Source organism: Urocitellus parryii, chromosome 11, assembly GCF_045843805.1.
Source record: "Urocitellus parryii isolate mUroPar1 chromosome 11, mUroPar1.hap1, whole genome shotgun sequence".
Taxonomy (NCBI): domain Eukaryota; kingdom Metazoa; phylum Chordata; class Mammalia; order Rodentia; family Sciuridae; genus Urocitellus; species Urocitellus parryii.
The window spans coordinates 83,809,162-83,830,371 of record NC_135541.1 but is presented as its reverse complement, the minus strand read 5'-3'; the positions used below and the strand labels follow the sequence as shown (position 1 = coordinate 83,830,371).

The 21,210-nt window shown below is 45.3% G+C and overlaps 1 protein-coding gene across 1 annotated transcript in view; it reads left to right on the top strand.

Annotated features, from left to right (window-relative positions):
• Positions 1–5,415: 5,415 nt before the first annotated feature.
• The window catches only part of LOC144249319 (PRAME family member 12-like), a 29,863-nt gene continuing 14,068 nt past the window's right edge, over positions 5,416–21,210 (top strand). Inside the window, exons 1-4 of the mRNA XM_077791575.1 lie at positions 5,416–5,702; positions 6,078–6,273; positions 6,544–6,659; positions 7,468–7,868. Coding sequence (XP_077647701.1) covers positions 5,416–5,702; positions 6,078–6,273; positions 6,544–6,659; positions 7,468–7,868 — 1,000 coding nt within the window. The remainder of the gene's footprint in view (positions 5,703–6,077; positions 6,274–6,543; positions 6,660–7,467; positions 7,869–21,210) is intronic.

Sequence of the window (21,210 nt, the reverse complement as noted above, 5' to 3'; positions counted from 1 at the left end):
ATTCCAATTAAGCCTTTATTGCTGGTCAGCAGCAGACACTCTACTCTCTAAAAGCGAGATGGTCAGAGTAGCACACCACCTTCAGTGATGCCTCATATTTAAGCCAAAACACCACAAAAGGGAGATTTGGGGGTCTAGCCAATGTAAAAAAGCACATTGAATATGAAAAGAAGAGCAGTGTACTACAATTTTATTGTTGATGTTTTTATATTAACCAAGTTTTAGACTCTGTAATGTGGAACAATACTCTAAAATAACAGTTGCTGTTTCACCAGAGATGTCCAAACCTTCATTTGTCCAGTTAGTTGCTCTAGAGAATAAAACTTAACAGACACAATGTAATTAATATTTTAAGAAGTGTTTGTCATTTTAATATGTAAATCAAACTTTGATTTATATCAGCACATTAATATTTGCTCTTAGGGAATAACCTTGAGTACTTTTAACCATTTGTGTTACATATATAAACAACTTAGTTATAAAGAAACATTTTAATATTTAACCATTATTTATAGATGTTTATATTCCTTACTTAGACCCTATTGTTTACTTAGATGAATTATAATTATATTTTACCACACAAAGACTTTCTTACCTGGAAACATGTTTTTTACTAAATATATTTTTATATTTAGAACCTTTTAATAATTTTTAATCCATGGATTCTTCTTTTTGTTTATACCTTAAAATAACCTTTATCAATTTCTGAATTTAGATAAATTAATTCATTTTAATAAGAGGAAATATATTTACAGTACTCTAATTGAAATGCAGTTGAAACCTCTTGACATTTTGTATACAGAATTATACCCACTGGGGACTTTTAACTTTTAGTAACCTTGTTTTTGTGATGATGTAAAGTAATTTTAAATTTTTAAATTTACCAATACATGAAATAACCAACAGTTATTAAATATTTTACCTTATGGAATTTAAGAAGTTAAGATTACTTGATATTATATTTAACAGTTGACATTTAAACTTTGTAAACAAATCGGATGTCTCTAACAAGCACATCCATGATTAATTTCATATATGTCAGATCTAATTTACATTTTTTTAAAAAGATATAAGACAAATGCATTGAATAGCATTTGTAATTTTTTCCCATTGAAGAAAAATCCTAGAGACAATGGATATTAGACACTTTATAGACACTAACATTTTATTAACAACTGTTTGACCACCTAGAAACAAATCTGTGCATTGTAACTTTAAAGACATTTTTATTTTTATTTATTTACCCAATTTCAATTGAATCTTTTAAATAATATGAGCAAAAGATATTAATATCCATTTTTAAAATTTTAATTTATGAGATCATATGTCAATTTTTAGTACCAAATATATGTAGACACTGAGAAACTGATGTGACTCCATTTTTGAAAATAAATAACAGCAGCTTCTACCTCAAGGCCTATCCAAGGAAGAGGGCATGACCCTTGTCCTTGGAAAAACCCACAGAGCACTCCTAGGAACATACTCATCTGCTGAGTTGTTTATCTAAAATTAACAGGAGAGATCTGAGGCACCAGGTGTCCTTACTCAGTTAGGCTAGGTGAGGACCCATAGCAACCCCCTAGAAACCATCCATCAGTATTTTCCCAGACAGGGAAAATACTCAGGATGCCAGATGACCCCCCAGTAGTTTATGGTGGTTGATAACATGTTGGGAAACTATGTAGTTCAGCACATACACCCCTCATGGCTTAAAACAATCAGTTCAAAGGAATCCTGCAAACCCACCTTTCTGTTCAAATGTGGCTCAATGGGCTTCAACAAATATTCCTACTTGTCCTTTAATTCCCTCTAGTGGGGACAGAACCAAGGAGGACAAGTCCAACGTGGCACTGAGATCCAATCAATCCACAGGAAAGAATGGTTGATCCCTGATGCTTCAGGAGAAAAGATCTTCATCAGAACTGGGATATATAAATGGTGTCCAAATCAACAGGCAGTAACTTGTGTCAAATCCTGATGAAGGGGAGCCAGAGGGCCATGAGGGGAAGGTCCCTGGGCAGCACTGGCTGGCAGCAGGAACTATCACAAGTGAGTCAGCCAAAACCTCAGCTGTGCATAAAATCCACCCCAACCTGTACCCCCATGTTTTCTAGGAGGACACCTGGCCAGTCGCTGCCTGTTGTCCTTGAACTGAGGCCACCCTTGGTACTGAGTCTGTGGAGCCAGTGATAATTGATTCAAAGCTGCCTTTGACACCCTGTCTCCCTTTGCCTCCTGGATGGGGCTCTGACTCATCTTTCTCTGGGTGTCCTGCATTCCTGCCCTATTATGTCTGATTACACTTGTTCTTTGGAGAGCCACTGTCTGTTGTGACTCAGGTTGACAGTAACATCTAACTGCCTCCTGCACCAAGTCAAGGGTGGTAAGAGAAGGCAGGGCTGTGGAGTGAAGTCACCCTTTCAGCTGGCTACACACAGACAAATGGCAGAGAAATTTAGAATTCAGTTGAGAGACTAGATTTCAATTGTTGTGGAGCCTAAAAAGCAATGAGGTCTTTGAAATAGCCTTAGTCCTACTTCACTGCACACAAAGGAGATTAAATGTGGGTCATTTGTGGTAAGTCATTATGTGAAACAGAAACCAAAGATAACCTCAGCCAACTGTAAGTATCCAACTGTGATGTGAGAAGAAGTATTTTTCAACAAGATACCCAAGAAGACCATCACGGTTTAGATGCTGTCTCCCAACAGCTCACCTGTGAGACAATGGTTTTGGAGGAGACATGATTGGTTTATAGCCTTAACCTTGTCAGTAAGTTAATTCCCAATGGAATTAACTGAGTGACAACAAGGGGCAGGTGTGGTGTGGCTTGAGGAAGCTGATCATTGGTGGTGTGAATATGGTGTGTATATTTTGTATCTGGCTAGGGGCATCTCTCTCCCTCTCTGTTCTCTAATAATGTGAGCACCTTCCCTCTGCCACAATCTCCCACCATAATGGTCAGCCTCACCTTGAAGGTGAGGGCCCAAGGAATGGAATCTGCTGTGGTGCATTGCGACCTCTGAAACCATGAGTCCCCAGATAAACTTTTTCTCCTCTGTAGTTGTTGGGGTTGGGTATTGTAGTGACAGCGTACAAAAGCTGACTAACACAAAGACAGAACAACAAAGCAGAAATGCAATTCTGTAACTGCAGCCAATCAAACCATTCCTTCTACATCTTCCCTGTAAGTCCTCCCCTCACATGGCTTACCATCCAAGCACTCCCTCTCTTTCCGTCTCTCCTTCCTCAATTCCTGAATTACTTTATACTCAGGCTCTTCAAATTTTCCTTTGCCTGTGAACTTCTCACAGCCTAAAGAGCCCTGGAAACTGCCTAGAGCAAAGGCTTCCTGGGAGATGTGCCCTCAGGTCCCTGATTCTGCAGGAAGAGTCTCCAGTGGGTGGCCTCCCTGATGTCAGGAACACCTGCTGTCCAACCCTGTGTCTTTCTCTCCCATTCCCAAGTTGCCCACAGTTTCCACCCTGGGTGGGTTTCAGACTTTTCCAAGTCTGATGGGGCACTATGGCCCATGCCTGTAATCACAGCAACTCTTGAGATTGAGGCATGAGGATGGCAAATTTGAGGCCAGCCTCAGCAACTTAGTGAGGACCCAAGCATTTTAGTGAGACCCTATCTCCAAATAAAAGCAAAAAACAAAAAGGGCAGGGGATGTGATTCGGTGGTAGAGCACCAATGGGTTCAATCCCAGTACAGACAGTCAAACAGGAGAAGTCTTGTCCTAAGTCTAGAAGACTGATTCCACCCTCCTTGTCTGCTCTTCCTCTCTGAGTGTGCCCAGATTTGCTGCAAGGTAACTCGAAACTTGTGTGACTGTAGTAAACATGGTTTCCATTCTGTGGTCTTCGTGGATGACAATACTGTCTTCAAAAAGCTGTTTTTACTATGGAATTTTTGGAAAAAAAAACTTTCAAATAATTTTGATATGGCCAAAGACCCCTATGAAAGATACTTTCAGGTATTTTTTTTTTTCTTAGGGATTCAGTGCTTTTCTGTCTCACAGGAGAAACAGGAGGGTCACATATGGACAAAATTGAGTCCATGGTTAGAGTGCATGGAGGGACGCTTCCCTGACTCTCACACTCTCCCTGATTCTGTGCTCCGCATGAGCATCTGACTTAATCAATCAATCTGGAGGAAGAAAATCCAATCAGGATTAAATGGGTGGAGACTGGAGAACCTGATCAGATACTGCTTTCTGATTGGATGCCAGTCGATCAGATGGAGGTGGGGGCGTGGTCAGAGAGGTCCATAAAATCTTCTGTGGAGCCAGAAGAGAAACACAAGAGTCCTGGAGCCCAAGGAGAACAAGCCTGGCCTGCTGAGGCTCCGAGAACCCTGCACACCTGGACAGATCCCGTAAGTCCCTCACCGCCCTGAGCACCACTCGGGGGTGGTATGGTGATTGAACCAGGGCCTTGTGCATGGGAGGCAAGCACTCTATCAACAGAGGTATGTCCCCAGCCCATCATTTAATAATTTTTATGTGCTGCTGGGGATCAAGCCCGGTGCCTCACATGTCCTAGGAAAGTGCTCTTCCACTGAGCTCCAGGCAAAGCCAATTTAAAATTACTTAACCAAGGAAGTGGATTGCAATCCTATTTCATTCTAATTGATTGGAATTCTATTTTCTGATAATAAAAATGTTTACTTTGTGTGCCCTTAAAATTATACTGTTTTGCTGGGTGTGGTGGCACCCACCTGTAATCCCAACACCTCCAGAGTTTGAGGAGGCCAGAGAATTAGAGTTCAAAGCCAGCCACAGCAGCACGAGGTAATAACAAATCAGTGAGGCCTTGTCTCCAACTAAAATGCAATATGGCTGTGGGCAGTGATTTACTGGTTGAGTGTCCTGAATTCAATCGCCAATATCGTCTCATACCCAAATTATACTTTATAGCTTATTTAGTTTTCTAATTTTATAGTTTGTTTAAAAAAACTAAACAAAAAGCTTCAAACTACCTCATACAACAGTTCACAGACTCTGTTCTGATCTGTTTGTTCTCTTCAATCCCCCCTAAGGTGGCAGAATCTCACATGTGTAACAGACATCCTTGAGACCCTCTTGTAATTTCCAAGTGTTTTATAATATGGGCACATGCTTTATAATTGCTTATTTAACTTTTTGAAATTAAAAATAACATCACCCATGTGAGGGAAACTCTTTCTGAGCCACAATAGTTATTGAAACAGAGGATCCTACTGCATTAAGTCACATGACACTCCCATTTTCATTTTATAAGGACAAAATAATAAGCAAAGCTTTCCCCCATTAAGGTTGGGGTGAGTTTTAGACTCCCCAGTACCCCCCTTCCCAGTGGCTGGCAATGGATGGGATAGTGGCCTTTTCCCTGGACCATTTTTCAGGATCCTTCTTCTTTCAGATTCCCCAGGATGAGCATCCAGTCCCCACCCACGCTGCTGGAGCTAGCAGGGCGCAGCCTCCTGAAGGACAAGTCCAGGGCCATCCTGGATTTAGAGGACCTGCCCATAGAGTTCTTCCCACCACTCTTTGTGGAGGCCTTCAGCAGGGGACACACTGAGGTCCTGAAGAAAATGGTGCAGGCCTGGCCCTTCACCTGCCTGCCCCTGGGGGCCCTCATGAGGCAGCCACAGCTGCAGATGATCCGAGTGGTACTGGATGGGCTGGACATGCTGTTTGCCCAGCAGGATCGCCCCAGGTGAGGGGGACCCAGGTGGCCTGGAAGGGAGCACCCTCCATGCCAGGGAGGGGGTGGGTATAGGCAGGAGAGTGGGTACTGAAGTGTGCTCCACAGGCTTCCTGTGCTGCCAGCAAGGAGGGGTGGAGAGGCCTTGGCCATGCTGAGCCCCATCTGGGAAAGGCTTCCAGTTGTGGAGGTGCTTGTGGCAGCTGTGGTGACCCATTAATGAGGCTGTACCTGCCCCTGCCTCAGACTGTACAAGTGGGGCACCAGGCTGGATTGGAGGGAAGTGGGTGGAGAAAAGTGAGAAGAAGGAAGAGGTGGAGCAGGGAGCAGTAGCTGAGAGGGGAAGGAAGGGGCCTCAGGGCTGAGACTCTGCTGTCCTCCCTGCAGGAGGTGGAAACTGCAGGTGCTGGATTTGCGGAGGGTTCCACGGAACTTCTGGAGGACGTGGTCTGGAACCGTGGTTGATGCCTGCTCCCCAGAGGACATTAAGAAGAATCAAGCATTGAAACTTGGTCCAGCAATGGCAGCTAAGCCACCCTTGAAGATATTCATAGACTTGTGCCTCACAGAAGGGCCCATGGATGTATTCCTGACTCTTTTGTTCCTGTGGGTCACACACAGAATTGACGGGCTGCAACTGTGTTGCAATAGGCTGAAGATCTTTGGGAAACCCACCAGCCACACCAGGAAGGTCCTGAGACTGTTGCAGCTGGACTCTGTCCAGAAGGTCGAAGTGCACTGCACCTGGGCACCCTCCACCTTGGCTGCTTATGCTCCTTTTTTGGGCCAGATGAGGAACTTGAGGAAGCTGCTTGTTTCCGAGGTCCACATGCCTGCCCACACCTCCCCAGAGGAGCAGGAGCAGCTGCTCGCCAAGCTCATCTCGCAGTACCTCAGGATGGACTGCCTGCGGAAGTTCTGTGTGGAGGCTGTCGTCCTCCTTGAGGGCCACCTGGAGCAGGTGCTGGGGTGAGTAAGGGGGGTGAGCATCCTCCACAGATCAGTTACAGGAAATCTGAAAGGGCACCTACTGTGTGCCAGCCACTGACACTCTCATGGTGAACAAGACATTGGAAGGTAAATAACACCTCATCTGTTCTTACTGTATCCTGAAGCTCCATCTTCTAACCTGTGTTAGAGCAAAGGGCTAAACCAGGGTCCATGATCTGGGAGGTGCCATGATGCTAGGAAACCAGCTGATGGGGACCGGATTTAGTGAGCTTGGTTGAGGTTCCTTTCCTGAGACGACTGTCTAGCAACAGAGGTGCAAAGCAGGGTAGAGTAGAGGGCAGTGAAGGAGGGGAAGTCCCTACACCTGTACCCCCAACAGGGAAGCTCAGTGCTCTCCAGCTGGTAGCAGAGAGACCCACCTCTAATGCTCATGTAAAGAAGGTTGTTCTGAGCTCCAGGTAGTGATTGTGCAGTCCAGGGTGAGGAGCAGGGATGGAGGCTTTGCTGCGGGTGGAAGGTGTGAACTCTGCGAAGATTAACCCCAGTAGGTTTTGTCACATCTTGCCTGGATTTGTCCTTCCTATGTGACTCCCCTTGACCTCCTCTGATCAGAGATGTGGCTTTCTGCTTGTTATTGAGGATTGGAGTCTAAGAGATGGTGGATCCACCTGGTCACAAAAGTGGTGGGAAAAGGCTCAGACTGAAATGCAGTGACCTGAAAGGGCAGATTCTGCAAAATTCCAACCATATTCAGATGGCCATGGAGACATTGGGTTTAGGCCAATTCATTTTCTCCCTCAGAACTAACTGCCTTGTTTCTCCGTAGGCACCTGAAGACCCCCCTGGAGGCCCTCTCAATAACCAACTGCCCGCTCTCAGACTCCGACTGGAATTATCTCTCCTGCTGCCCAAACACCAGCCAGCTCAGACACCTGGATCTGAGGTACATCACACTGACCAATTTCAGTCCGGTGCCCCTCCAAATTCTTCTGGAGACTGTTGCAGCCACCCTGAAGAGCCTGGACTTGGAAGCCTGTGAGATGACAGACTCCCAGCTCCAAGCCATCCTGCCTGCCCTGAGCCACTGCTCCAAGCTCAGGATCTTGTGCTTTTTCGGGAACCGCATCTCCATGTCAGTCTTGAGGGACCTGCTGCTTCACACTGCCAGACTGAGTCAGTTGAGCATAGAACTGTACCCTGCCCCTCTGGAGAGCTATGATGCCCAGGGTGCCATCCACCCAGGGAGATGTTCCCAACTCTGTGCTGAGCTCACAGCAATACTGAAGGCCTTTAGGCAGCCAAACGTCCTTATTTTTCGTACTGTCTCATGTCCTCAATGTGGCCACTTGTTCCTCTACAACCAGGGGCTCATTCACTGTTCCTGTCCAACAGCTGCCTAGATGGGTGTGCATAAAAAGCTGTTTTCTAGGCAATTGGGGGTATAACCATCATGTAGTATGATTGTGAAGGAAACTCAGAGCCCAGCATTTCAGACACTGCTTGAAATTTGGATTGGGAAAGAGAACTGAAGGAGGGGATATATTGGAAGGAACCCCTTGAAGATTGGACTCTCTGTATAGAGCCATATGTGTCTGTATAGCGTCATAACTAGGGACCTGGGTTTCTAGAATGGGACTTAGGCTTCATGCACATATGAAGAAGCTATTTTGTTTCATGGATGGTCCATAAATAAATAGTCAGAAATGAACGGAATCTCAAGGTTAGTCTTCTCATGTCCTCTGGGATGGATTTTCCTGGATTTCTAATTTAAACCTTGGGATTCTCCAGGTGCTTATGGAGAAAGATGGCCCTGGATTCTTGGTGATCAATGAGGTTCAGTCCCGGGAACTCAAGGTATCAAACTGAAATTTGGTCATTATTTGTGGTGGCTACTCTGTGGTTTAAGGCATACAGGTGCCCACAGCAGGCCTGGAACATTCTAAGTGGTCAGTGAAATTGGAAGAAAACCATTCCTCAGGGGACTTCAGTGCCATCTAGACACTCAGCACTGGCCACTCCTTGTGGGTCTCTGTGTAGAACCAGAAGCCTTAGGTCCTGGGCTTTGGCTGCACCAGCAACAGGCCAGAGCCTCTGTGCCTCACCAAACCTTGCCTGCCATTCTGCTGGGTAGTCTTTCCTCAATTAACCTAGCAATGTGTACCAATAAAGGTATCCAGATTACCTTTCAGCAAAATAGTAGAATCATTTATGTAGATGACACTTGCAAACATTCCTAACTCAAACTGAATAAATTACAACCTCCAGTGAGGTGGGGGCTGCTCATGACTGAGGGATCTTCCTCGAACACTTCCAGTCTCTCCCTACCCAGGGACACAAGATGGCCTCTTTAATCAGCAGATTGTGAGAGGATGAGTAAGGATAGGGTAGCTCTGGGGAAATGCGTGACCCTGACTTACTGCCTGGTGTGAGACCATGATCCCCCAAGTGACGGCTACTGCTGAGGGTTCACACTGGTGGGGTTGTGCAGTGACCTTAGCCTTAGCTGCCCATCTGAGGAGAAGGAAGTCACCCAATTTTTATTTGAAGTTTCTTAAAGTTGCCTGTGTGTGTGTTTTAATTTGAACCTGAAGTTTTCTCCACACATAGTGAATGGGAACCTAATTTGATGTGTAAGTGACTGCAGCTCCCTCTAGGAACAGGTAGCAGAGTCCCAGCCAAGCACAGCCAGCCCATCTGGCCCCCACACAGCGATCTTTGTGCTTCACCACTATTTATGGCACTTGCTTTCCTAGGGCTCTAAGTCTAGCTTGCACGTGACACAGGTGGAAAGTTCAACAGCATTCATTCTGCACTGCTGCTGGATTTAGGATCAAATAAAGGCAAGGAAGATCTTCAGTATGAGATTTGTCATCATTTGTTCTTTTAAGGATCTTCATGACCAAAAAGGGACTTGAAGATATTCTGGTGTGTCTAGACTCCTTGAATTGTGTAAGGATTGCCAGGTCCATATGTCCTCACACAGCTCTGGGGATAAAGCACCCAGATTCCTCTTTGAGCTCCTCATCTTTTGACTCTAGGTTCATGTGTGCTGTGAGAGAGCACATGACTGTAGGATGTCATGAAAAACAGGACCGGGTGTTTAAGGGTGGCTGTGTCAGAAGGAGACTGGGTTCCACTCCCTGGAGTGCTACTAAAAGGTGCACATTCCTTTGTGCATCTGCATCAAAAGAGTCTAGATCCCCTTCTGGAATACTGGCAAATTTCACCTGTACAATCTAGGAACCCAGAACCCATGCTTTTCTACAGAAATGAGTGAACTTCATAAAAATTAACTGACAGCCTGGGGACATAGCTCGGTGGTAGAGCACTTGCTTAGCATGTGGAAGGGCCTGGGTTCCATCCCCAGAACCACAAAAGTACGTGAACAAATAAATGAATAAATAAATCCAATATTGATATGACTCCAGAGGGAAGTTTTAATTTGAAGAAAATTGTCTATATGTGAGGAGTACTTGAAAAGAAAGAACGAGAACCCACATGAAAACAATCGATTGCATTCTTTAATTAGTATGCACAGGCATGTAAAATTGATGTCCTTAAACATTCTTTTCCAAAACAACAGAAAACCCAGCCTGGGGGTGAAGGGAAAGTGAAGAATGAGAGTCAGATAAGAAAGAAATGAAAGACAGAGACCAGGCAGAGATACACACGAGAGTTGATTTTTCACACTTGACAAGTAAAGGCCATCTCTCTATAGGAGAGGGGGCAGAACAGGCTTCAGTTCTGGGACTTTTATGGCAGAGGATCCGGAATCAGAGCTCAGTGGGTCCTCATGCAGATGGTTAAGATTTGGGTTGGTATGGAGGAGTGGTGAAACTTTCTCAGAAATGCCCTTGGGTGGGATATTGAAATGTTTTCCTTAATATACCACATGTCATTTAAGATGGGCATCCAGGTGCTAAGCAAGGACCTTATAGTGAGAACCTGATGTGACTCCATTTTTGAAATAACCAGCCTCTACCTCAGAGCAGGTCCTGTCCAAAGCAGGGGGGAGGGGATGATCCAGCATTTCTAGGTGCATAGCTACCCCTAACTGCAGTGACCAGATAGCCTTGACTCAGCAATTCAAGACCAAAGAATGCTTGAGACCTAATTTCAGACCATAGCAACAACCAATCAGAGTGAGACAGGGAACATATCTAAAATGCCAGGTGACCCTCCCAGTAGTTTTGGTGATTGATAGCATGTTAGCAAACCACGTAGTTTAGCGCATACACGCCTCACAGCTTAAACCAATCAGTTCAAATGTACCCACCTCTTGATCTAACCAATCACCCTTACCCAACTTGTTCCCACCAGAGAATGTGCAAATCAATCTTAAGAGTTTTTGTTAGATTTTCCCACGGTGTGAAATGATTTGCTGTCTGATGTGATATATAGAGTATCCCAAGAAAACCTATAAATTCTCACTGAACTAAAGGCCAGGACTCACTCCCTGGGACTGCTGCATCCTAAGTGGTTGTGAGTCCAGGCTCGAGCTTGCAATAAAGACTCTTGTGTGATTGCATCAGATTCGGCTCCTGGTTGTCTATGGGGTCCCATGAATCTGGCATTACAATAGGTACTAAAAAGAAAGGAAAAATTGGAAGGGAGTTGTTAGAGACACAGCAGAGACTCCTAAAACCTTACACTACCATTGGGGACAGGGATAGAGAAGCAGGCTTTGGTTCCCCTACAAGGTAAAGGGTGTTTGGGGGGATTGGCTCAGCAAACAGGCTTGAGAAGTATAAGATTCTTGCTTAGTATCTGGATGGCCATTTTAAGTGACAGGAGCCATTTTAAGAAAAAAGTTTGCTTTCCCACCCAACCCTAACCACCCATATTAGGACCCACCTGGCTCTGATTCCTGAGCCTCCCAAGATCGGGTTCCTGGTGTGCCCAATCTCCCCTTTGAGGTTCACGGAGTTTCTCTGGGGCCCCAATCTGGATTCCATCATGGAACCCACTTCTCCATTCTGCTGAAGGCCTTCTCTACCCCCACCACCAGACATTTCATCTCCAGTCAACCTAAAGGACCTACAGTTCCTGGGAAGTGATGGTTGATCATCTGGCACTCTATGTGGTTGGGGGCACCCCCAGGCACAACATTCACAGCTACTGCTGATCCCTCCTATCGACTCAGTGTATAAGTGTTCATTTATTTGGGTCCTGGGTTTAGAGACAAAACCACCAAGGATGATTGGGAGCTGTTCCTGGTAAGACGACCTCTCAGCCTTGGGTTAATGTCTATGGACTTTTCCCCCATCTATGGGTATCCGGACCTTACACAGGCTTTTGGCTCTAGTACATTGTCCTGGCTGGATCTGAAGTGCCTCTATGGGCTTCTGGCCTTACACTTACCCCACAGGTTTGACAACCACTTGAGCATAACCATGCTCTCAACTAGGTGACACTCGGAGTCTGGGGGATGGCCCATGTTTAAATTCACACACTATGTCTCATGGGTGGCTCCTCATCCATTCCCTCCCAGAGTCCTCTAGGCTGCCTCCTGGCTAACCTAGGGTCTCTCTCACCCCAGATCTAAAGCCCCCAAAACTTATCTGCTTGTGCAATTACATCTGGCTTAAATATCCTTTGAATAACCTTTGAATAATGACTCTTAATTGCCACTTGAGGGCACTCTAGAGCCCAATGTTTTCAGGGAACTCTTCAACAATTGTGAGTGTTCGGGAAAATGGAAAGAGATGTCATATGCTCAGGCCTTCTCCTTTCCATGTCCTAATCCCTCTCTCTCCAGGTCTTGCTCTCCCACACAAGTCCTCTCAGCCTCACCTCCCCTACACCTTCTTCCAAAGGGACAGAAGATTCTACCCAGGACTCCTCCTCCTTTGACCCACTGGGTGAGACACCCACCTTGCCACAGTTCTCTTTCTGATGAAGCTACCACAACAGCTGGCCCCTTGGCCCCTCCAGCTTCTCTCCTCCTGCAACATGCTCACAGGCTGCCACTGCCCAACCCACATCTCTGTGTCTGATACACGAGGTGGCTGGGGTACATGGTATAACCCGGGTTCATGTGACTTTCTTTGTTTCAGATGTTTCCCAGACAGAAAAGTGGGCTTGGTTCATACTTCAAGCCCCACCATATGTATCAAAGGGTTTCAATATCTGACTCAATCATATAATTTGACCTTCCATGGTGTCCATATGATCTTGTCTAACACCCTCCTGCCTGAGGATCACAGGTGAGTTTGGGAACAAGCTAGAAATTATGCTGAATACATTATACATCAGACCTCCCCTGCCCATCTGGTTGACATTGAAGCAGTCCCTGACCAGGACCCCAACTGGGATTAGAATTTTCCTGAGGAATAACTAGTAGAAACCAATGCATTGCTTGCCTCATGGCAGCACTTAGAAAGGCAGCCATAAGGTTTTCAATTATGAAACACTCCAAAAGAATTCTAAGATAATAATGAAAACACTTCGGCATTTTTAGATCCCCTGACCAAGGCTTTATTACAATATATTAATCTGGACCCTGAGGCTCCATATGGGAGACAAGTACTGAGGATATAATTGTTCTCCCAAATTTTCCCTGATATTAAGGCCAAACTAAGACACATTGAGAGGAGCCCCCTAACTCCCCAAGTGAGGTTCTGGAAGTGACCTTTAAGGTATATAATGAGGGAGACAAGAAGGCCTGAAATCAGAGATATCAGATGCTCGCTCAAGCCATCTATCTGGCCTCAGCATCTATGCTTGGTTCCACTGGCCAAAGGAAGTGTCCCTCAGGTCTGCTCAGATCCTGTTTTAAATGTGGTCAGATGGGTCATTGGGCTTGTACCTGTCCTAAGCCTTGTAAGCCTCTGGATCTTTGTCTTATGCCATCAAGAGGGACACAGGGCCATTGACTGTCTCCAAGCTCATAGGAGCCCCTGGACATCCAGCCCTCCTGGTTCCACTTTTCAACTCTTGGATTGGCTGCAAAGGATTGACAAGACCCAGGTCCCCATCATCCAACCACTTCCATCACTTCACAGAAACTCAGGTAACTCTAGATCCCAATGTTATCAGGGATCTCTTCAACTACTGTGTGTTGAAGAGATAACTTCAGGGTAACTCTGTGTATTTCAGGAAGGCCCGTCTCCTTCCTCCTAGACACTAGGGCTACATATGCAATCCTCAAGGTGTTCTGGATGCCAACTACCAACCCTTATAGACGCCTTGTTTGTGCTTGTGGCTCTCTAATTTTTACTCATTCCTCTTTGGTCAATCCAAAGTGTCCTATTCCTCTTATGGGTAGTGACATCCTCACAAAGTTGGGGGCTATGCTGTCCTTCTCCCCTCATAGTCACTTCCATGCAGACTCACTTGCTGTTCCCCTGACCCTCACCCTTACCTTAGAACCATCCCTTACTCTGTTGGCCAGTGCCTTCCAATGACCTGCTTCTGAGGTGGATGTTTCCAGTCCTTCTATCACCTCACACTACGAGCCCATTCACATCTGTCTCAAAACCTCCTCCATTTTCTACCCAATCACAACACCTGCTCTCCCTCCTTGCTGATGCTGTCCCTCTCTTTGCAGAGATGCCTTGATCACATTCTTCCAACAGCTTTGCTTTTTCATCCAGCTATTTGGGCTGCTTTGATTCCTGGCCTGAGGGCCCAGGACAATGACCACACACCTTCTTCCATTCACCTAGGGCTCTTCTTTACTACACGCTGGCCTCCCTTGGGGAAGTGACTTTGCTCTTCCTCAACCTTCCTTCTCACAAGTCTACTTCCTAGAGATGGCAGTGACAAGTCTCCACTCTAGAGACAAAACTTAACTTAGATCTTGGCCCAGTACCAAGATTCTTGACATTCCCATCCCTTCCCCTTGGTGAGTTCACTCTCAGGTCTTGGTTCTTAGCTCCTCTGTGGAGTTCATGAAAGCCCTGGCAAGGCACCAAGACTCTCTATGGCACATCCTGGAACTAGGGAAGTAGTGGGTGAGGACTTGCTTCTCTCAGTCCCAGGAAGGCTTCAGCTCTGGGGCCAGAGAATTGAGTGGTGGTGACCCCTTTTTACTCTGTCCCCTCTCTCATGCTGGTTTGTCTGAGAGCTGGGTACACCTCCCTGTAGCCACTCCAGCAAACCAAATTGCCATGGGAAACTCTCAGTCCAGAATACCATCTGACTCACCTCTCAGCTGCCCCCTCACCCATGTAGCCCCAATTTATTTGGCTCCTGAATAATTCAACTTTCCATTCAGACATGGCCTTTTTATGGCTTCGACAATGATCACTTAATGGCAACTTGAAGCACAATATTTTATGGACTCTTTATAACTTTTGAAAATAACTTTTATTATAACTTTTGTTATAACTTTATAACACTCTGGAAAATGGAAAGAATTTCCTTCTATGCAGGTTTTTCCTCTGTCATATCTAAACCTTCCTGGGCTCCTCTGGCTTCTCCGCCCAGTTTCTACTAGTCCCTAAAGCTCTGGATTCCTCCAGAGACCCTCCTTCTAGACAAACAAGGACCCAGAAACCCCCTCCCTTTTTCTATTGGCATTAAACATTGTAAAGCCCTGGGAAGCAATGTCCCTGGCCAAGGCCATACTGAAGATAACATTGAAATATGAAGGACAGACTTGGCTGGCTGGATAAGAGGCCTAAGACTAAAAAAAATGTCGATTTAACATTTCCCTTAGCTACAATACAGAAGAAAAGTTTCTCCTTCTCTCCATCTCCCCGACCTCACATGCCCTTTTCACCTTTATGTGGTTGAAAAAAAAAAGGTCTGCTCTATATGTCCTTAGACACATGCCGGGTCCAACCTTTGTCCCAGAATCATTTACCTATTAAAGGGTCTTGACCCTACTGTTTGAAGATGGGCCCCATGTGGCTGCAGCCTCTGCACTCATTAATGAGATAAAGAAACTCAATTTTGGGGTCCCACTCAGCATCCTGCCTCCCTCTTACCTAAAGAAACTCCCCAAATACAAGGGCTTACATTACTTACCCCCTGAAGGCAGAGATATCTCTACAGGCTTTTCTGGTGGAAGATCCTACTCTTAATTTCCCCACCTGCTCACATTTAAACCCTGAAACTCTCATTTCCACTCCTCAGAACTCATCCACGTCTTCTCCTCTTCCCCATTCATTCTTAGAAACTCTGGAGGAGCTCCTTCCCCACCCCTCCCACACACAGGAAGGCCCCTCACTCCAAGCAACATACACATGGTTCACAGACGGCTCCTTCTTCCTTCAGGAGGAAATTAATCAGGCAGGGTGTTAACAGTCCCTCTAGCCTCGGTTGTGTAAGAGCCTCCACTCCCAATATCAGCAGGCTGAACTTGTTGCCCTCATCAGAGCCTTCACTTTGCAAAGGGAGCTTCCCTCAATGTCTACTGCCCCTTGAATTACATTTAGACTGAACTAAACTCCTTCCTTGGCTCTTCCTCTGTTTCAGGCCCTCCCAAAGAAGCCACTCGACACCTCCCCTTTGAGCTTCTATATGGACAGCCCACCTCCCTGCTCAGCTCACCACCCTCTGATTCTCCACTACCCCTTGCTCCTCATCTTTTCTGCCCCCTTCTTGCATACATTAGGAACCTTCTTTGGCAACACAGGGATGTTGTTCTGGCAAAGCCAATTCTGCCTCTTCTCTTTCTCCCATTCTGTCTCCTGGTGACCTGGTACTTTTACCACCCCTAATAAGCTCCCCTCCTCTCAATTCTCTGCAAAATGGACTGGACCCTATCAGGTCATTCTTACCACATGTTTGGTGGTCCACATTGAGGGCATCCCATATCGAGTTCCTAACCCCCATTTAAAACAGTCCTCTCTGCCCCCTTATACAGTGAGACCCACAGGCCGTCTCAAACTGCATCTCTCCAAGGTTGAAACCCCAATATTCCTTTGGTCTCTGAGGACCATGGAGACACTGCAGAATCATGAGTGCCATCCTTCCCTTTTTCTTTTTTGCCCTCCTCCCTCACTCTGCACTCACCTCCCAGGGGTGCCACCAGCAGGGATTACCATTCCAGTGTCCAGGAGACTTATAGCAAATTGCTCAAACCATACTAGCCATACAATGGCAGCTTGATTCTTTAGCTGCTGTGTCTCTGCAGAATCCAAGGGGCCTTGACCTTTTTAGGGCCAAGAAAGGTGGATTTGTCTGAACCTACAGGAGGAATGCTACTAACATGGCAATCAATCTGGTAAGTAAAGGACAAGATAAAACAACTCCAACAAGACCTTGAACATAGGAGAACACAGCTCTCCTCTGCTGAAGGAATACCAATCCCTCACCAAAATTTGGCCCTCTGGACAGCATTCCACCACCACTCAACCTCCCTCATTGTCCCAATGATTCAAACACTGCCCCTTCCCAGCAGGAAACAGTTAGAGAAGATTGACCTACATCCCTGTTCCCTATGGGGCCCATCAAAAAACAAAAAAAGAGAGAATATAAGGTCCTTGTTTAGCACCTTCATGGCCATCTTAACTGACAGCTGCCATTTCAGGAAAAAGCTTCACTTTCACACCCAAGGGTGTTTCTGAGAAAGGCTCACCACCCCCTCACACCAACCCGACCCTTAACCACTAGCATTGGGACCCGCTCAGCTCTGATTACCTGAGCCTCCCCCATAAAGGACCCAGAACTCAAGGCTGTTTTGCCCTCTCTCCATAGAGAGATGGTCTTTCCTAGTCAAGTCTGAAAAGTAAACTCCCTTATGTATCTTTGCCTGGTCTCCGTGTTTCACTTCTAACTTACCCTTCAATCTCTTCCATTAGGTTGTATTTACTGAATTGAAAAAGACTAGAAATATGGTTCAGTGGTTAAGTGTCCCTGGGTTCACCCCTGGTTACCAAAAAAAAAAAAAAAAAAAAAAAAAAAAAAGAAAGAAAGAAAAAAAAAAAGAAAAAGAAAGGAAAAAGTGACTTGTGAGCTGGGGATGTGGCTCAAGAGGTAGCATGCTCACCTGGCATGTGCGGGGCTCTGGGTTGGATCCTCAGCATCACATAAAAATAAAATAAAGATGTTTTTGTCACCAAAAACTAAAAAATAAATATTCAAAAATTCTCTCTCTCTCTCTCTCTCTCTCTCTCTTAAAAAAGTGACTTGTGTTATATTCTTTTACTGAATAAAATTTGGTGGTGGGTGTTTAAAAAAGTGGTTGTAGTGGACACATTGGCACACACCTGTAATTCAAACCAACTCAAGATTTGGGGCAGTGTGGTGAGCCGTTTCTGTGAACTGTGGCCGCCATTACAAGATGGCGCTGGTTTCCCCTGTAGTCTGTGACAAACAACTCCTTATCAGAATGAGTTGGCACGCTGTGACTTGGCACCCTGTGAGAAAAGTCCACGTGGCAGCTTCGCATTGGGGCTTGAGGTGCTTTATTAAGGCTGGGAGGGGCATCCAGGGGAGAAGAAGAAAAAGTATCAAGGACCTGAATAAACTGCTGAGAGAAGATTCCCGAGTTGCGTCTTCCTTGCGGGCAAGGGGTCGCGACAAGTGGCGCCGAGACCCGGGAACCAGAACTTTCAGTCAGTCAGGGGTGGTGCACCGGTTAATCCCAGGTAAGTGGGATCTGCCATGAAAGCAGGGATAGTCCCAGTAAGTGGGATCCGCGTCCAAAGCGGGGTCAGCTCCTCTGCAAAGAAAGAGAGAGCCTCATGTTTATTGCAGCTGCACTGTGTACTTTCACTTTTGTTTTCTGTGTTTCTTTTGTTGTGTCATCTCGTTTTTGTTTTTTGTGGTATCTCTTGTTGTTTTTTGTGCGTCTTTTGTTGTTGTGTCATGGGTGTCACATCTTCAAGTCCGCTCCTCCTGGCCCTAGATGACCTGTTACGTTCCAAGGGCCTGGAAGTGAAACGTAGTACTTTAGAGAGATTTTTACAGAAGACAGATATTGCTGCGCCGTGGTTTGCATTTTCAGGCAGCCTTACTATACCTAGTTGGGACAAATTAGGGAAAGATCTGGATTTCGCTTACAAACAAGGAACTTTAAGGGGCAGTACCATTCCGCTTTGGAAATTAGTGAGGGGGTGTATAATGGATGGTAAATGCCAGAAAGCTATGAGCGAGGGCCAGGCTGTTCTTGAGCAGTTGCATGAAGAAAAATCCGAGGGGTCACATAGCGAGGTAACAAAAAGTCTTAGGAGTAAGAGTGGTGAACAGATAAGGGAGTCTAAAGTTAAACAGAGGAGAAGGCTCTATCCGGACTTGACTGAGTTAAAAACTCCCAAGGACACAAGTAGCTCGGAGAGTTCTGAGGAATTAGATCCACCCTAGCCTCTCTCAACCCCGCCTTCTCATCTTCCCCCTCCCTATCAGGCCCACAAAAAAGTCTTATTTGACCTTCTCCAGAATATTCACCATGGCTTATTTTAGGACTTTCAGCAAAAGAATCTCTACAAAAAGGTTTAATGTAGATAAACTTCCTATTTTCATGTTGCCCTGTTTTATTTGGCTACTGTCTGAAAAAATCAGCATTCCAGGCACTGGACACTCCCTTACTAGTTTTTCACAAAAATATGTAACAAGGCCTCTGGCCTTGAGCTGGGCTTCACAGTGCTGACTACATTTCTAAGATAAGGGAGTTACTAACTGGGCTCCATGGTAACAGCTGGCAGGAGGAAGAATTGGAAAGGGAGATAGAAGAACTGGAGGGTCGATTAAAAAAGTCAAGATTTAAAGCACCTACGGCCCCGATGCAGTCATGCTCCCTCCTTGTAACCCCGATTGGGACAAGGACAACCCCAGAAGGCTGGGGGGTGTTCAGTGGCAGCCTAAGACGGCCCAAACTTCCCAGTAATTGAAAACTTGGATGCCGATGGACAGCCGGCCAGAATACATGTTCCTTTAGCCTTTAAGGATATTAAACAACTAAAGGAGGCAGTTACTAATTACAGACCCCTGCCAATCAGCCGACACCTAGTGACTGGCAACAGCTTTGCATGGCTGTGTTGTCCGGAGGGGATTTTTTGTTGTGGAAAAGTGAAAATCAAGAGAGGTGTCGCTAGCTAGCCCGAATCAATCAGGACGCCTGCTTCCCACGGCGTAACCTTAAAATGTTAACTGGCTTGGGACTATATGCTATCATAAGTCAGCAAATTGATTACGATCCTGGGGTCTATGCTCAGATAGCTGCAGCAGCCGTTCAGGCTTGGAAGGCTCTACCTATTTCAAATGCTAAAACAAAAATTTCAAAAATTGCTCAAGGACCCTCTGAGCCTTATTCTGACTTCCTTGCCTGATTGATACAGGTAGCAGAAAAAATATTCCCTAACTTGGAACAAGCCATGCCGGTCATTAAGCAATTGGCTCTTAAATATGCAAATTCCTATTGCCAAAATGCCATTAAATCTACCAGAGCAAAGAGTGTTGATGACATGATTCGAGCTTGTAAGGATATTGATGGAGCTCATATTACAGGACAGGTTCTGGCCGCTGCCCTCAAAACGGAAACAGGGGCCCGGCCCGGGCCCCGGAAGCCTAGGTGTATGGGGCAATCCAGGGACGGAATGGTACCCCGGGGAGTGGGCGACTTCGTCACCTCCCACGGACCAACCCCTTTCTATCTGTAGACTCCCTAGGGGAATGCCAGGAAGTACAGGATGTACAACTGCAACCGCAGGTCACAGAGACAGAACAAGCTGCTACCGCAGTAAGATCTTGGCCAGGCAGGGGAAAATGCAGACAAAATCAAACAAAATACAATCGGCTAAAAAAACTTGGAGAACTTTTGCCCTAAAAATGGACACCAGACTCCATGGTGTTTGCATCACCATGGTAACCATGGGGTGCCTGGCCGGCATAGCTGCTTCCTGGTCCCACCTCCCACACTTTTGCGGGCTTCTGATTGGTTCTTCCACAGTCACTCAGACAGGACTTCTAGTCCCGCTTTCCAGCCACTAACCTGTACTGCTGTGTTTCAGGTTTCTACCGGAGCTGCTCAGAGCCTGTATTTTTTTTTACAACAAAATGCCTACCTGTAAATGCTAATGAAAGATATCTTTTTCAGACAAAATTTAATTCCACAGGTTTCTATGTTACAGTCCTAAATTTAAGCTAGTTCTAAGTTAAATAACCTGACTTTTTCTCTATAGTTGTGTTACTACATAATGTTCTATTGATGAGAGATATCAAATATGCTTCTTTTTACTTTACTTTTAATTTTAAAGGTTATGAGGATGCATTTGCTCGCCACAGGAACAAGCCGGCAAAGTTCCTGTGATGACCAAAAAATCCTTATTTTCATTGCTAACTATAAAAATAAAAATGTATACTCAAGGATCTTATTTCAGTTACATCAAGTGACGTCACATAGAAGAGTGCACTCCTAGCTAAAAATAAATTTAATTGGATCCAAATATTTTAAGACCACGTGGTTACATAAAGTTAATACAATTATAAGTTATGTTCTTATTCTTTATATATATATTTTAGATATTTAGATAACCTATATTTGTTAATCTATAAATTAATTAGCACATGCCTAATTAATTAGTTAATATATATTTGCCTAATTGTTTTTCTTCAACAGAAAACCTATAATTTAAGTTTTATATTTACATTTATCAGATACTCTGTTTTTTCAGTTACA